Source organism: Idiotropiscis lumnitzeri, chromosome 3, assembly GCF_059441095.1.
Source record: "Idiotropiscis lumnitzeri isolate Australia: NSW breed Sydney's pygmy pipehorse chromosome 3, RoL_Ilum_1.0, whole genome shotgun sequence".
NCBI classification, from domain to species: domain Eukaryota; kingdom Metazoa; phylum Chordata; class Actinopteri; order Syngnathiformes; family Syngnathidae; genus Idiotropiscis; species Idiotropiscis lumnitzeri.
The window spans coordinates 4175979-4193545 of record NC_142393.1 but is presented as its reverse complement, the minus strand read 5'-3'; the positions used below and the strand labels follow the sequence as shown (position 1 = coordinate 4193545).

The following is a 17567-nucleotide window of genomic DNA, read 5'->3' as shown; positions in this document are numbered from 1 at the left end:
GGGTCAGTGAGGAGCTCAGGGGGAAGGGGGGCGGGCACAGACAAACTCACACTTCACCCACAGAGAGAGAGAGAGAGAGAGAGAGAGAGAGAGAAAAGGTAAGTGGGAGGGAGGAGTGTGACGGGGCAAGGTGACTTGATTGGATGTGGATGAGTGATCAAACGGAGAGGCAGCCAATAGAGGAGGGCCGTCTGGAGGCCAAGCCCCTCCCACTGCTGGACAGATGCACCGGACACACATAGAAAGAGGGTGGGGGGGCACTGTACCTAGAGAGGTTACCCTCCTGTAGAAGGCCCTGGGACTCATCTAGCACATTGGGTTCACTGTAAAAAGGGGGGCGGGAGGCGGAAGGGGGAGGGGGGAAGGGGGAGAATGGGAGTTGACGCTGTTAAGTCCACATCCATCAGCGCCCAACGTCACCTCCTGGTGGCTGGGGAGAGCTGCAGCTTTTTAAACATTGCCACCGAAAAGATGCCGAGTCAAAAAAAAACAAAAAACATTGTGATACGCACCAAAAGTTATGGCGGCAAATGGGAAGTAACCACATATTTTATATTTTTCAGGAATCTGGATTTTACTGGAGGATTAATTATTATCACCACTTTTTATATTTGAAAACTATTACCCGTCCTTTGTACTTCTTGGCCAAAAAGTTACTTTTTTCACCCTCCGAGGATGAGAATGTAACACAAAAAAAGATCTGGTTTGTGATCTTGGGGTCCTAAAGAGTGTATACTGTGACATGGAGGAACGTGAAGCAGGAAGTCATAAATACTTTACATAATCCTGACATTCCCCATCCAAGTCCTTATTTAAGAAAATTGTTTGACGTTGTTGGCTGAAAAAATTGTTCATGGCGAAGGTGTTGAAATGTGTCAGCCTAACGCTTCTGGTGTTGAAAAATGTTGCTTTTGAGTTAAAAAAAAAAAAAAGAAAAGACAATTTCATTGTGCATTGTGATATTAAAGAGGACGTCAACCTAAAAAAAAAAATCTTTGCAATAATTTAAGATTCATTCACTAGTCTAAACATGGCATTTTGATGAATATCGCATTTGTGGAAAATGAGTGAAGCAGCAAAATCCATCTGTTTCTAGCCAAATCAGGGGGCGGCCATTTTCTCACTTCTGTCGCCTGAAAAGTTGATCACAGTTGCTCAGGGATAATGACCAATCATGGCTCACCTGTTTTTTGAAGCTTAGCCTTGATTGGTCGTTAGCTTTGCCCTGACCAACCTTGATGGCCACCCCCTGACGTGACTACAAACAGGTGGATTTTACTGCTTAGCTCATATTCCACCAACGCAATATTAATCAGAATGCAGTGTGTCGACTAGCGGGCCTGCATAGAACAAATATTTGGAAAAAAAATTTTGGGGTTGACTTCCCCTTTAATATCACCTTTTGTATACGACTGACAGTAACAATTCATTTTTGCTTTGTACATTTCATAGCACTGATTTCATTTATTTTTACGAAAGTACAGGAAAGGGCGTTGAATCAGTCCCTCCAGTTTAACCAGTTTTTATTTTTATTTTTCTTATTTACGCTATGCACATAAATACAGAGTGTGAGTCCTTTAGCCACTCGTGACCGACTTGGCTTATTCAATTGTTACCTGTGGCTGGGCAGCATGGTGCTGCGAGGGGCTTCTGGTTGCAAAGTGGCCGAGCCGGTGGCATGGCTGGAGAATCGGCGTTCTGCTATAAGCCTGGGCAAGAAGGCCTCATGCTCGCTCACGACACTAGGGATACTGATGGAGTCGTCTGGAAGGAGAGAGAGACCACCAGAGGTCCCGTCAAACATACACCCAGTGAGACTCACAAGTGAGATAAGGCAAGGGAAAATGTCGCTGACTCTCTTCATCGTCCTCATCGGTGCGGCTGAGCGTGTCCTGGGAAGGCTGGCGGGACGGTTGGCTGTCCTGCTCCCAAACAGTGCCGGTGCCTGTGTTGGAACGCGACATTGTGGCCAAACTGAGGCGGTAGGCCGACGTGGATGTGCCCACTGTGCTGATCGACGTCTTGCCCTGGTACGCTACAAGTAAACACCGTGGTTCAGAACATGCTCAGAAGGCACCAATAAAACCGTTGCAGCCGCAGATTCTGACCAGAGCCGCTGTGCACCGCCTCCTTGAGGATCTTGAGTTCATTGTTGAATTCGGCGAATAGTGAGCTCTTGCACAGAGGCCGCGGGATAAAGCGCCGCTCAAGCTGGTCGGCGATGTGGTGACGAGCCGTGATCTCTTCCTGGGAGTCGGCCGGTTGCGTCAATAACTGCGTCATCAGAAGAAAACATTGATGAAAGACGGTGAGAGGATTGGAAACGATTGAAGGAAGTCTGGCACGGGTTCGTCACCTTGCACTGGATGAAGGGCCTCAAAAGGACAAAGATGGGGATGCGGGCTCGCACGATGAAGTCAATAAAGTCCCAGAAGGCGAGGCCACCCACCTTCCGGAGAGCCATTTCTTTCACCTGAAGACTCAGACGATACCATTGGTTCCCCAGGGAGCGCTCGAAACACACCAGAACCACTTTCAGAGCTGCGGATGCAAGAAGGCAACACACAACCCCGATAATAAAGCCATCACTTCGCCCACGTCTTTGTTTTGGGCGAATCAAAAACTCAGATTTTATTATAAAATATTGTCGTATAAATCTGATAACTTGGCATGAATAAAAGTAATTTTCTTAAAAAAAAAAAGGGAATAAAGTCCAAAAGAAAGGTGCCCCCCCCCCAAAGACAATTAAATGCATAATATTATGAAAATAAAGTTCACAATAAAATTCATACGCAAACACATTTTTTGAATGACTTTTTTCTCTCCAAAATTATTAATTTGTCCTCATAACATTGTGATTTTTTGGGCAAGTTATGTTTAATTGCCGTTTGGACTATTGGAGCTCCCTCGAAAAATGTTCCCTCTATAAAATGTTGACAAGCGCGACACCACATCATCAACTCGTACCGAGATACGCCGCCTGGCTGGTGGACTCAGCCAATCCCTCTCGACGCAGGTCCTTCCCCGTGTCACCGGGAGTGGAGCAGTGGGCCGGCGATGCATCCAGCATAAAGTTTTTGGTGCGGGACGTGGAGATGATGCGTGGCGGCAGCAGAATGTTGATGACCGTCTGCAGCAACAGGAAGATCTCCGGCTGCTCGAGGTGGGGGCTGTCTGGGAGGAACACATTTACATGTTGCAAGTCGAGATTTTCTTTTTGGTTTTATTTAGAAATGAGACGTGAAAAAAAATTAAATAAATAAATAATGGCGCTTGTGTAAGCTTCTACCTTTGCTTCCAGAGCCAACAGTGAGCACAAATGGGATTAGCAAGTTTAGCAGCATCCCCTCTCGCCTCTCCTGATTGGTGAAAGGGGAAATCACGTGGCTGAGGGGGAAGTCTTCCTTCAAGGCCTGTGCAAAATAAATAAAAAGAAGACTAATTCATCATTCCGGACTCTTCGACCAGAAATCCGGGAACTGAGTGCCGACTTGTTTCCTGTGTGGTATAAAAAGCCCAACCTGGATTTGTAAGGCGACCAACCGCACCACGGCTGTGCTGAAAGGAAGCGGCGGGGAGAGGTAAGGGCTGAGGTGGAGCAGAGGTAAGCCGTCTGCAACGCTGGATGGGCCCACCACTCCCATCACCTGTACACAACAACAACAAAAAGCTTAAAACTGTCATCGGAGTTAGGGAAGGCGAAATGCACGCACAGAGTTCCTTCTCTGACTCGCCAACCGACAACACTCGCAAAGCGGCGCAAGGTAACAATACATCAAATGAACCAATGACATCTCGCAGACAAATCGAGGCCAGGTTTATCATTGGTCACATAAAAAAAAAAATAATTAAATGAATAAATAAATAAATAAATTATTATATTAATTAATTAATCAATTAATTAATAAGAAAAAATATCATTGGACAAGTAATAATAAATCAATAAATAAATAATAAATAAATAAATTATTATATTAATTAATTAATCATTTAATTAATAAGAAAAAATATCATCGGGCAAGTAATAATAAATCAATCAATACATAAATAAATAAATAAATAAGAAAAAATAATTGGTCAAGTAAAAATAAAGAAAGAAAGAAAAGAAAAAAAATGATCATCAGTCTCGTGATTTTGTTGCAAACGACGCGTGCCCCAAATCGGGGCTTCATTTGGCACGTCCGCTTTTGCTTGACAGGCTCTAAACTCTCAGCAAATCTCATATCATAATTGCAGTGCAATATAATGAAATAAATAAATAAATAAACAAATGAATGAATGAATAATTAAAACAACTTGAAGACCCAATATTTATTTTCAGTCCAATTTCTACACGTGCATAATAATTCTCGAAACCTAAATTGACATGTGTTTATTCATTTAATTTGATGTTTATTTTTTTTATTTAATTATTAAATTGATATATTTCATTCAATTATTTGTTATATTGCACTGAAGAGGGGAGCTCTCCAATCTCGTTGTACACTGAGTATAATGACAATCAAGCGCATTCTGATTCCGATTCTGACTCATGAACAGTGCAAAATAAAGTGAGAGCTACTTTTAAAGTAGAATAGAGAAAGTGATCAACTCCCGAGTAAATGTAGGAACTTTAAAAGTGAAATATACAGAAGAGGTACCTCGACTCAGACACATTACATTGCCTTCAAAGACAGTTGTTGCAAATGCTAAACTCGAGACGCAACGTATAACTGCAGAGAAGAAGTACGTTTCCTACCAGGTTGACGCAGACGTTGATGAGCGAACGAAGGTGCGGCAGGAAAGAAATGATTGGCTGCCGCTGAAGAGTCAGACAGATGCCCTCAATCAGGTTGCTGGCTGCTTCCCACTCCACCTGTCTCCTGGAAAGCGCAGAAGCAAGCAGCATAGGCCGCCACAATCGCCCACCCACCACCACCACCACACACACACACACGGTCAGACCACACGAAGGCTGAAAGATGCTCACACTTTCCAAACTTCCCTTCCATAATCAATCCAAGTCACATTGGCGGCCAAGACTGAAAAGCTCACACGTGTAGCAGACCAGACAGTGCAGCAACAGGCCCTGATGTGATGCACACCACATCTGGGTCTAGTCTCAGTCATGGAACTGTGCTTTCAATCCGCGTGACCTTTTGCAGTTCAGCATGTCAAATAATTCATCGGACCCAATTTTGTTGGTTTTTTTTCTGCACAAAATGATCATCCATGAAGACAAAGGCTTTCCGAAGGGACCTAACGGAAGCATGGATGGACTGAGCTTCCGCGCATATTAGAAGACAACCCAAAGAGCAAGCTTATTCAACGATTGTTGAAGCGGTCACGAAATTTCGGCCGACACAACTGCGGGAAACGCAAATATCCGCCACATCTTAATGCTTCAAATGTAAACTAACTGTCGTAACTGGAGACGTCAAAACATTGCTGTGTTGTCATAGTAACGGTACTTTGCATGACAGCAATTAAGAAAATAATAATTGACATAACGTGCACAATACGAGAGCGTATATTTGCTCTCCCGGGTTAAGCATTGCATCGTATTAAAATATCGTTGTAATGAGTTGACCTCCTCCTGGAGCTACATTAAAATCTTCCACCGTCTTTTGTGTCACTTTTAGCAATGACACGGGCTGCACGCCAAGTTGGCCACCCCCCGATGTCGTCGTCATTTTGCACATCACAAATGGTACGCTAGTCTAAACGCTCGTGCTCGTTTGGCTAATGTGTCCTAAAAAAATGGAATTCGTTTCATGGCAGAAGACTTGACCCGGCTGGCAACCCACATGTGGCTGCACAAAAAACACATCAGCGCAACGCATACGGAGGCAGTACGACAGGGCAGTGCCAAGAAGCCGCATCACTACTGGACACACCACGGCACTGGCACAGCACGAGACACTCACGTGGAGACAGAGAAAGGAAAAGTGGGATTGAACAGACCTGGTGCATAGTGCCTGCGGGCGAGCGCACCTGAGCGTGGGCATTTTGTGGATCTTGTTGAACATGCGGTCGAGCCTCTTGAGGATGAGAATGAGAGCGGGACGCACGGCTTCGGAGGACCAGTCGGTGATGGGCAGCATCTCCATGATGTAGCGTCGCAGGCCTCGGCTCTCCATGGTCAGGGTGTCGTACGGCGCTAGCTTGAGTAGGGCGTGCGCGATCTCGGCCAGCCTGGGAAGGATGCGCACAAGCACACAAGTCAATTGGGTTTATGCGGCGCCAATTCACAACAGAAGTCATCTCGGGGCACTCGAGCAGGTTAATAGTGATCGACCGATTAACCGGGCCGATATTTGGCATTTTGCCGATAATCGGCATCGGCCTTTTTAATAACTTTCAAGGTCGATAAATTAAAATCAGGAATCCTCAAAGCAGCCATTGTGTAAAAAATGAAGAAATCGGCAAAGTCTCCAAGCTGCCTCCTTTACAAATCCATGTGGACCAGCCGTTTGATGCCTGCGCCAAGAAGCCATGCGCTGGTGCCACTATGAAGGCCAAGGCGAAGATTTCTAAGATCTTAAGAAAGCTTTAACATGTTTTATATCTCTAAAGTTGTTTAACTCATTCACGACCAGCCGAGTTAAAAAAAAAAAAAAAAAAGGATCGTTGACGTTTTTAGCCGTCAATGGCACTCAATGAGTTAATAAACGTGCCTAAAGGCATTTAAACTAAGTCAAATTTTGGAGTTTTTATTTTAAAAAATTTGGACACCATTTCCCCCTTTTTTCAACCGATGAATATCGACTTGAAATATCGGTTGTCGGCCAGCATGACTACTAATAATCGGTATCGGCCCTGAAAAAAGCATATCGATCTTTCACTACCTCATAAAACAAAATGTGGGGACAGAGGGGAGATTGAAAGACAAAACAAGATAGAGTCAAATAATTTATTCTCAGTGAAATTGAACAGGTATCTTAAAGCGAACCCAAAAGTGAGAGGCCATAATTGGGCTTATGCGACCCGTCTTCCGAGCTCCAGTTAAAAGACGAGCATCAGCACACAAACGCAACTCTTCCGGCCTGACTGAATTCGGATGACAATTTCTCCTGAAATCGTAAATGAGCGCAAGCCAGATGGCGATGCGGCCCCCCGTCACCTCATGTGGGACTTGATGTCGAGCAGCTCCAACGCCGTCACTCGCGGCTCGCCAGCCACATTCTGCAGAATCTTCAGACGCGGCCCGCAGTGCTTGTAGAATTCGGTGCAGATGTTCAGCAGGGACTCTCGAGGTCGGCGGAACTCCTCCCTGGCGATGCGCTCGTCCAGCTCCTCCCTCGGCATGCCCTGGCCTTCCTCCAGCAGGTGGAGGTTGTCCCTAAGCCACACGTCATTCGGACCTCAGTCCAAGTTGAGGGGTATTAACCCCCCAAAAAATGCTTGGTAACTACAGTGATTGAAATAGTTTTTAACTTCTCTCCCAAAATTTTTACTTTGTTTCGTTGCCATACTTTCCTCACATTTAGCAGGCCCGCCATCTTTTCAGTCACATTGGTCAAAGTTTTAATATGATTTGAAACGCCTTTGGCTGGCATTACAGCCTTTTTAGTTATCTTTACTGTTCAAGATTTATTGATTGGCGCACTCAAAGTCAAGGTACTACCGTATTTAATAAATAAATAAAGCAGCATCTGACCTTGTGTTGACTCCCCCTGACATGGTATGGTTGGCCGTGGTGCCTCCTTTATGGCCTTGATCACAGCGGGACAGCTGAGGCGCAGTCATGGGCCTGTGAACACGTACTGTTGTTAAAACGGTACTTCTCAAATAGTGAGGCAGGCCCCCAGGTGGGGGAGGTGCACGGTGCGATGCTGGGGGGGGCGCGTGTGATCCTGTGGAACATGCTTTTTTCCCCAGCATACTACAATAAAGTGTAATTACCCCTCCACTCCAGTAGTTGGCAGTGGCGCTCTCCTTGCCCATTGTGCACAGAGAGCATTAACTCGACGGCGTAGGTTTGTTTTGGAATGAAAATGCTGTTGCGGCGGAGAGTGGGTGGTGGTGCTGGTGGGGAGGGGTGAATTGTTTTCTTCTTGCTGGAGGGGCGGGGGGGGGGGCGTAGCAGAAAATAATTGAGAAGTAATGAGTTAAGCAGAGATGCGATTTAGTCATTCAAGTCTCAAATTTCAAGCGACTCCAAAGTTACTACAAAAAAAAAAATGACAGTTAACAGGCGAGACTAAGTTCAAGTCGAAGTCAAATCTCATAAATCCCAAGTCAAGGTCAAGTCTCAAGTTTTAACCAAGCAACCCTCAAATTGGCGACTTCTTCGAGTCAAGTCATTCATCCAACTCGCTGCAAACGACCAAATGCGACACCTTGTAAGGGCCTCTGAGCTGTAGAGCAGCGCCTGCAGCGACGTGGCCAGAGCGGCAATCGCCGCGATCTCGTCCCTGGCGGCCGATGCCGACTCCATGGTCATTGTGTTGCTCTTCAGCTTCTGGAGGTAACACGGAACCAGGGCCTCCAGCACCATCAACATTTGGAGACTGACCAAACGGCACACATTTAAGTCAGACAACAACTGATATGTAACGACCGTGAAGTCCAACAGGGCCCAATTCTTTACCTTCTGAAGGATTCTGGTGCGTAGGCGACAACGGTGACGCACAGCTTGATGGCTTCACTAATCGAAAAGGCCAAGTCCTCATTGCCATAGCAGAAATCTGCGACAACATTTACACTCGTTTAGATTATTAGTTAGTACAACCGATCAAATGTGACTGAGGAAGCACATGCATGACTTGAAGTAAGTTTTAATGAGCAATACAACTCGTATCTTTATCCATCCATCCACTAGTGTAGTGCTTCTCAAATAGTGGGGCGGGGGCGGGTTGGGGTGCGCGGTGCGACCTTGAGAGGGGACACGAGTGACCCTGGGAAACAGGCTTTTTTTTTTTTTCCTCAATAAAGTGTAATTGCACCTCCACTCCACTAGGTGGCAGTGGCGCTCTCCTTGCACATATTAACTCTACGTTGTCGGTATGTTTTGCGACGAAAATGTTATTATTTATAGTTGCAGCGGAGAGTGGGTGCTGGGGGGGCGCAACTTGTTTTCTTCTAGCTAGGGGGGCGTAACAGAAAATAATTGAGCAGCACTGCACTAGTGTCAGAATTTACCCAGCGAGCGCAACGGTTTCTCAGCCTTGACTAGCTCCAATGCATCCAGCGCATCCTGAGTCTCGCCTTCCAGAGAGACCAAAAGGTCGAACAGACACTGAGCCGACACTCCCTTGGAAAGGCCGCTGCTGGTGCTGGTCTGGAGTCAGGAAAATCTTCGTCAGCCTTTCAGGATTTGCGAGCGTACAGAAACCTTTGCAGCCGGCGGTCTTACTGTGAATTCAAGCAGCGGCGCCACACTGGCAAATAACTGGAGGATGAAGGGCTTGCGGTGGAGGATGTAGAACTGACGGCAGCAGAACTCGATTCCTTGCCTCAATAAAGGGTTGCCCTCATAATCGGCGTAAACCTGCCCCATAACACATTTCAAAAGATTTTGTAAAGATCGTTGAGGGCAAATTTTGATATGCTACTTTTGCGTAGTGACAAGATCTCACATGATGCCTGAAGCCATGTCAATTCATGGGGAAAAACACGTCAATAAAAGTATCGATATATGTATTTAGGAATCGATGTCTGGCTATGAAAAGGAAAATCGATTCAAATTGATTTTTCGTTTTTTTTTTTAATCCCGATGTAATATTTGTGCAGACAGAGGTGCATGTCTACAGTTCATTTCTCTTCTCGTCACAGTCGCGTACCTGTAGCATGGTTGGCAGTATCCACTGATAGCCGCTCAGCGAGAACAGATGATTGAAGTGCACCGCGGTGTTGATGGCGGTCGCCGTGTGCTGCCTGAGGAGGGCGCTGTCCTCCGGGTGGAGCAGCAACGCCCCATTAAAAACGTTGAGGAACAGCATCATCTCATCTCCCCAAGGGTACTCGCTGGGCATTCCCAGAAACATCTCCTCCAGGAGCTTGATCCACAGCACCTTGTGAAGGGTGTCCAACCCGAAGAGCTCCTTACCTGGAGGACAAAGAGAGAGAGACTAATTGGTGTTTGCTATACAAAAATTCCCAATTTTTTATTTTTTTTCCTTGTAGAGACCATCCTCAGCTATTCACTAAAAACCTCAAAACAAAACTCACTTTTTTTTTTTGTGCATTTTCTTAAGATGACGCAAGATGCCACTAAAGCCCCCGGCTGAGTAGGAAAGTAGTAATAGTCATGAAGGTATGTTGAACTGATTAATTAAAGTACATTAAATAAGACATACATATACATTTTCAAAAACATAGTTCCCGCCTACCAAAGACGTATTTTTACGTCTTAGCCGTTTTTTTTCGTCATAGCGCCTGTTTCTTCCTGCAAAATCAGTCAAAATCCAGAAAAACGCTGGAATTGAGGGGTTTCCTCAAGTGAAAATTTCTGGGAATAAATGAGTTAAGATCTTTGTGTGTCGGGGAGGAGCTACAGTAGCCTGGCTTATGAGCAAAGGTTATGGAGAGTTTTTGTCACAGGAATGTTTTCTGCTCAGAATCAGCGACCAGGCACAAATCAGTTGTATTTAACTTTTAAGTGCAATACATTTGGACGTGATCCTCAACAATAGTTGTTTAAACAGTGAGGAAAGATTCATGTTATTAATATATTTTTAATAAATTAATAATTATTCAATTAAATTATTGAAGTAAATTCTTTATTTTCCTGTCTAAGTGATTTTTTTTTTGTTCGTTTGAGAAGCACCGATATAAGCAATCACGTCAGCAGTACGACGTACGTACCCTGCGGCTCATTAAAAAGCGAGAACTCAGCATCGATGGCGGTCCTCGGGAAGGACGGCAGGCGGAGCAGGTCCTCCTGGAGCAGTGACACATGGGACTGCTTGTGCACAGCGGGCATGCGCTGAGTGAGAGAGATGAGGAAGAGCACACGGCCGACCTCCTCCAGTTTGCGGGAAAACACCTAATGGCGACCGAAAGGAATGAGAGGAACGCTCGTCACGATGATGTCAATTCACGGAAGGCTCACTGGACCTGCTTCTGGATCAACTCTTGTCCTTTCTCAGGCAGCATGTGGACCAGGTTGAGCTGCGGGGAGACTGACCTTCGAAAGGGGTAGATGTCTCTGACATACGTCTGGAAGAGGTCAAAATTAGAAATGAGGGCACGCGATGAAAATTTCAATTCCAATTCTAAATGATTTGCTTGCAAATGAGTTGTTTTTTTGCGACCTTGGAATAATGGATGAGGTTCCACCGTTTGTCCATCAGGAAGTAATGAGCCGATCTGGCCTCTGGAATGTTGAAAAACTCCAAACATTCCTAGTGGGAAAGAGGAGGATTGAATGCCTTTAATAAACTGCTGATTATCTGCCGGCACGGGTTTGAGGTGGCACCTTTAGCAAAGCTTCAAACTGCGTGTCTTCATGGACTGGCAGCTGTGTTGGGATGTCACACTCGTTCTGTCCGTGCACCACCAGGGTCTTGGTTCCTGCACCCAAAAAATAAAACGATCATCTCTCCAAGCCGGGTCCACGGAATTCTCCAAAATTAATTCCAGTAAATGTCAAAAGGTCAGGGGACGGCCATTTTGTCACTTCTGTCGACTGAAAATGACATCACAGATCCTCGAGGCGCACCAGTTTTCTGAAGCTGAGCCACGATTGGTTGTTAGCCACATTTTATCCATCCTCTCCATCTCACCTGGCATAGACGCCGTGACCAACAACTTGACTTCACACTGCTCCTTCTTCATGGTCTGCTTCAGGTCTTTGAAGAACAGCCCTTCCACATAGCCCACCACCTCCCACAGGAAGGTGAGCGTCGCTGAGATAGCATCCATCCCCCACTCGCACGGCGTCCGCACAAAGTACATGATCAGGCCCACCTGGGAGGAAACGAATCAACTCCAGATTGATGATGTCGATGTTGACACACTCACCAGGTAGTTGAAAAGGATGTGGGAAGTCTGCGCCGGAAGGTCGCCGATATTCAGTAGCAGTTTCCTCAACATGTACATCAATTCATCCTGGCGAAGGGCGAGGTCCGGTCATGCATGGCAGCGGTCGTACTTGAGGCGATTTGTGATTTGGTGAGGCTGCCGTCCTACCTGCCGGTTGCTCACAGTGAGTTTCTCGAGGAAATGGCGCAGGACAAGGGCAGGATCCTCGATCAGGCAGTTCCACAAGATTTGCTGGGCCACTGCACTCACTGAGGACACAAAATAATATACAGTGTATATATGGCGTGGGCAAACTACGGCCCGGGGGCCATGTGCGGCCCCGTTAAACGTTTTTATCCGGCCCGCCAAACTTGAAAAAAATTAAGTGAATAAACCCTGTTAATGTTTTATTTTCTAAATATTGTGGTGTATCAAAGAAAGATATTTTGTTGTAATGATCTCAAATTTCAAATTACATGTATTTTTTTTCTCTGATTCGGTGAGGTTACCAAAAAACTCCATCCATCTGCTCCAGGTCCGGCCCTTCTGTCAAATTTAAGAACCCATTGTGGCCCACCAATAAAAAAAGTTTGCCCACCCCTGCTATATATAATACATATGGAAATATTTTCAGCACACACCAATTTGCATAATCACCGATTTTTTTCCCGCCTTTAATTTTGTTTCTAGATTTTTTCAGTATATAAAAACAATGTTTTTTGTTTTTTTTGACAAATCAAAATAAAAAACAAAACAAAACAAAAAACTTAGCTACTCCAAGACATAAATCCCGAGTCCCTGTGGAGAGGCATTACTTCACCAATACTTCCTTGACACCAATGATAACTTTCCTAGGCTTTAGCACCACCATGTGGCATTTTAAGCCATTACAGAAAGAGCACAAAAATGGGCAAATGGCTGAGGATAAAAAACTTTTATTTCAGAACTAGCTAGCTAAGAAAAGGCACGGGTTGATTTTGCCTGTAATTTAGAGCGCAAGTGACAAAAAAAAAAAGGGAAGCTCACCAGCTACTCCGTCCTCTCGAACTTCTCCATCCTCCATGAGGTGGACGATGGGGAGCACGGCAGCGCAGATGCATGCCGGGAAGACGGCTTGCGGCGGCTGCAGCATGTGGTGTGTGGGTGTGTGTTCTGTCGTGTTCTCTTCGTCTGGGAAAATACAAGAAACAACGTCAACAAACAGCTGAGCACAAACTCAAGGTCCGATAATTCTTCCTTAAAAGAATTATTTATTTACTATTTACGACTCTCTTTGTCTATCTATGCCAATTAAATGCTTAATACAAAATATAAAAGCTTTGTGTTCAATAGGGCTTGATTTTAAACCAAGTAAAACTGTTTGACAACAGAGACCAGATCATTGTTACATATTTTTTGTTACATTTTTGCGCGGTGGTGTGCTGTGAATTTTTTTTTTTTTTTTTTTATAATGTAAGATATGAACCTTTTCTCAATAAATTCATATTGAGCATTGTGCCTGTATTGTACTTCCCTAAACAAAGCACACGTTGAAAGTGTGTATGTCGTACCTTCAGCACTCGCTAACGAGCGGACTGACCACACGGAGCCCCGGCGGAACGAATAATTCCTGTGGGAGTTACTGGAGGCGCAGGATGGACTAACAGACAGACGGCGAGACGCCAGGTTCACCACTTCTTCTGCTGGCAGCAGCAAAGCCAAACATGCACAGGTTAGAAGTACAAAAAAAAAAAGAAAAAAGAAAAAGAAGTGCACCTTCTTCTTCTTGCTCAGACGGCGGGCTGCACGTGGGCTCGTAGCACGCCTCCTGCGCCACGGGGATGGCTGTGATGATGCTGGCCTCGCGGCCCAGGCGTCGCTTCTCCTCCTCCTGCTGCAAGTTCTTCAGGATGTGCTCAGCCCGCTGATGAGAGCGCGACACTGCCCGCGCTGAGAAGGATTTCTGCGGTGGGGGGCGGAGACCATCACAATTGCGCCAGTTGGATTTGCGACAAGCGAACGGTGTCTCTCCATTTGCTCAAGAGCGCTCCGTGGGGATCCCGGGCGGAAATAGAAAACTTGCTGCATATCACGGCATTGGCACACGTGCTCGGACACATACGTGAGAACATACACGGCGGAGTCTGTCTCATCATGACCATGCATACACAGCACAACACACGATAGCTGATGCATGCTGTTGTTTTCCTAACGACAGTGCTCATTTCTGATCAAGATGCAACTGCCCCCCTCTTGGAAACCTCTGGGGAAAAAAATACAGTTGGCCCCGATTGACTATAGAAAAAATAAATCTAGAAAATTTGTATTTCCTGACAATTATGATTTGAGGTAAAAAAAAAAAAAAAAAAAGATGCATCAGCACAAAGATCTGGACAGAAAACTTACTATGGCATGGACTGACTGAATTAATGCAGGGAACTAAAAACAAAGACAGATAAAATGATAGAGGAAGGTCTTCATCAAAATCAGTAACACTTAAAATAATCATGCAAGATAACTAACATGAGGAAGTCAAAGTGAAATTGGAAATGTTTAGTTTTTTTAAAGATTAAAAAAAAACAAAAAAAAAAAACAGGTGGTGATCATCTGCCATCATTCCTCAACACCTTTAAAACACTTTTAAATGGTTTGTAACTCTCATATCATGTTTAGGAGATTTTGTGTAATTGTGACAGAGAATTTGGGCCGTGATTGTTCGCATGAAAAGTCTACAGTGGCCCCCAAACCACAAAAAAACAAAAAAAAAAAAACATTTTTTTTTTAGCGATAACCACTCAGTCAGAATGGCTGAAGTGGAAACATTTTCCTGAAGTGTGTGTGTGTGATGAAATCACACTGTTACAACCAGATTCCATAAAAAACTTCTGTTGTAAACTCATAAGAAGCCATAAAAGCATTATTTTTATTTCTCCCCCACGGCCTGATTTTGCGTTCACTTTAAATTTCTGCTTGTCATTTGGTTTCCCACTGGGGAACAACCAAACCTCCTAATGTGGAAAAATAAATAAATAAATAAATAAATGATTTCTATGCATTTAACTGAGACAGAAAAATTCAATCAAATAATTAAATTCTGATATGGACATTGAGAACTGTTCACTGCATGGTCTGACGCACACACACACACACACACACACACACACACACACTCTCTTAATTTGAAATGATCATGCATGGAGCAGTCCGAACTGTCCATATCACAATTAAATTACGACATTAAAAACATTACATTTAAGATCTACAGTTGAACATGTGTACGTAAGTTAAAATCATGAAAATTACTTGCACCCCAATCTGACACCATAGAAAAAGTAGTAAAGTCTTCTCTCTTTCAGATTAGTAAATTAACCCGAATTACTACTACTAATAATTCACGTCAAATTAGATTTTATAATGGTGAAATACAGTATATTGTGCATAAAAGAGGCTGGTGGCATTTAATGTAAATAAAAATACCCCTTTACCCCCCCCCCCAAAAAAAACATAAATAAAAAAATAAATAAATGTGAAAAATATAGAAATTTTTAGTTTTGCAGTTGGAAGGATTTCAAAACACAATTTTGCTTTCTTTCCCATTGAAAACCGTTGAAAAGGTCGTCTGTCAAAATGATTGCGTTCAAGACAATGACAATCTGTGGCCAATTATTTACTCAAGCCAAATTTTAAACCCCACTTATTGATGGAGCAAGGAAAATACTCATCATATAACACATAATACACCTGCTCTGGCAATTATTTTTCGCAGGAGTCATTTTTGCAAGACTTTTGGAACATTGACATGTTAACCTTTCAATTTGTAAACCAGACAAACGTTGACACAACATCTACTTGAACGCATGTATACAGCTTGGAAAGAATCCGAAGCGCTCTTCTGTTGACAGAATGCTGACACTTACAGACTGGTCCTCATTGATTGGGTCTTGGACGCTTCCGGTGTTTTGAGGAACCCATGGGGGGTCAAAAATGGGGACACAGGGCATGCCCAGAATTGGAGACGGCAGGGTGAAGTTGATGCTGGGTGGTGGAATCTAAAACAGACAAGTCAGGTTAAACACAACCTGGAATTACACGCGGGCATTTTTTAAAAACTTTTTTTTTTTATGTGACAAGAACGCATACTTTGAAGATCTGCTGGGCTCCTTCCTCCATGCGAGGCCACACCTGGTAGCGGAAACGCCAAAGCGTGTAAAACTTGAGGATGGAGTTGATGCGTTGGCAGCCCTCGTGATGCTGGAACTCGGCCATCATCATCTCCGTCACGGCATCGGGGACCTTCACTGCGCACAGGAGGAACATGGCGGCTGCGGGGCAAAGAAGAGGACGGCAGATGAATTTTATGGCATCGCAGCGAGGTTGGAAATCTTAAAAAACAATTCTTGAAATTTCATGAATGAGTAGATTTTAGTATTATGCAATTTCACACAAAATTCTGAAAAGATTTGGAAAAAAAAAAGAGAAAGCAAGTTAAGAGGAACAAAAGATTGTTTTAAAATCAAGATTCAGGACTAAACTGATGGAACGTTCCATTTCTGTCCAAGGATTCATTTTATGGAATTATCTTAAAGAAATCCAATCCAAGTCGGACATCATATTTAAAAGAATAATTAAAGACAGTCTTTAAAATAAATATTCATGATGTCCATTTTTGTTTAGTTGTTGCTCCAGTGTAATTTTTGTTTCTGTGAACGGCATTAACAGAATCGTAACTTGGGAATAGAATGTTTTATTTTTGTTGTTATTGTAAAAGTAGTTTTTTTTTATTTGGGGTAGAAATAAAAGATAAATAAAATATAAATCAAAGAAGACTGTCTTCTTTCTGCTCCATTTCATTCTCGATCGGAAAACGTTTGAACTCATATTTTTGCATCTTCTTATATAAACGAAAGCAATAAATGGAGGAAATGAAAAATTACATGAAAATTCAAATTTTAAATTAGTTTTCAAAGATTTTTTTTGTTTTTTTTTTACTGAATTGTAAAGGGTTAGGTTTACAGCTTAATTCAACAATATTTTAAATTTTTAAATGTTCAGGTATCTCGAGTACCGGTACCAGCATTGTGCCAAACAAGACAAAGATGAACAAATTTAAATGAAGGTTAATTGTCACACGTGCAGAATGAGAAATTACGATAAATGGTCGATTTGTACTTTTAAAAAAATGGCGCCTAAATTGTCCTGCAATTGTGGAATGAGCTGCAAGTACAACGCTTTCTTTCACCGGCAGCAGCTGCCATGTGTTCGTCCACGCTGAGCAGAAGCTCCCAAGCGGCGGGCTGAATGTCTCCGTACATGTCGTCAGTCAAGATGGGAGCCGCTTTGATGAGCAGAGACAAAGGAGCCGGCGACAAACTCATCACCTGCGGGAGACGCGAGCCCGACATGCGTTTCTCAACAACGGTAAACATCTCAAGTCCAATCCCAAAGAATTTGCACTTTGTTCCGTAGTCCGAAGCCAAACGCCGCACCTGGTTTCGGATGTACTTCAACATTCCGGTGTCCTTCTTCCCTTCCGTGTTGCTGTCGGTGGGCCTCCTCTTCATGGACGGCGTCCTCAGACAGGATTTGTCCGAACACTGCGGCCAAAGAGACTGTGAGCGAAGCAAACGCCGATCGCGGGTCGG

At 44.0% G+C, this 17567-nt stretch overlaps 1 protein-coding gene across 12 annotated transcripts in view; it reads right to left on the bottom strand.

Moving 5' to 3' along the window:
• The window catches only part of unc80 (unc-80 homolog (C. elegans)), a 43729-nt gene that overhangs the window by 4616 nt on the left and 21546 nt on the right, over nt 1-17567 (bottom strand). For 7 of the 12 annotated variants that reach the window (XM_088289237.1, XM_088289239.1, XM_088289240.1 and 4 more), the window contains 31 exons: nt 17412-17519; nt 17165-17303; nt 16066-16247; nt 15843-15974; nt 13702-13888; nt 13497-13628; nt 12973-13116; nt 12115-12215; nt 11947-12033; nt 11709-11892; nt 11402-11496; nt 11238-11327; nt 11041-11142; nt 10789-10969; nt 9765-10030; nt 9338-9472; nt 9124-9262; nt 8573-8669; nt 8322-8492; nt 7640-7732; nt 7103-7321; nt 5944-6174; nt 4739-4862; nt 3522-3647; nt 3290-3413; nt 2968-3174; nt 2357-2541; nt 2109-2274; nt 1856-2035; nt 1617-1764; nt 267-323 (listed from right to left, as the gene is read on the bottom strand). In XM_088289237.1, coding sequence (XP_088145363.1) covers nt 267-323; nt 1617-1764; nt 1856-2035; nt 2109-2274; nt 2357-2541; nt 2968-3174; nt 3290-3413; nt 3522-3647; nt 4739-4862; nt 5944-6174; nt 7103-7321; nt 7640-7732; nt 8322-8492; nt 8573-8669; nt 9124-9262; nt 9338-9472; nt 9765-10030; nt 10789-10969; nt 11041-11142; nt 11238-11327; nt 11402-11496; nt 11709-11892; nt 11947-12033; nt 12115-12215; nt 12973-13116; nt 13497-13628; nt 13702-13888; nt 15843-15974; nt 16066-16247; nt 17165-17303; nt 17412-17519 — 4532 coding nt within the window. The remainder of the gene's footprint in view (nt 1-266; nt 324-1616; nt 1765-1855; nt 2036-2108; nt 2275-2356; nt 2542-2967; nt 3175-3289; nt 3414-3521; nt 3648-4738; nt 4863-5943; nt 6175-7102; nt 7322-7639; nt 7733-8321; nt 8493-8572; nt 8670-9123; nt 9263-9337; nt 9473-9764; nt 10031-10788; nt 10970-11040; nt 11143-11237; nt 11328-11401; nt 11497-11708; nt 11893-11946; nt 12034-12114; nt 12216-12972; nt 13117-13496; nt 13629-13701; nt 13889-15842; nt 15975-16065; nt 16248-17164; nt 17304-17411; nt 17520-17567) is intronic. The other 5 variants (XM_088289238.1, XM_088289249.1, XM_088289243.1 and 2 more) reach the window with 4 other exon arrangements.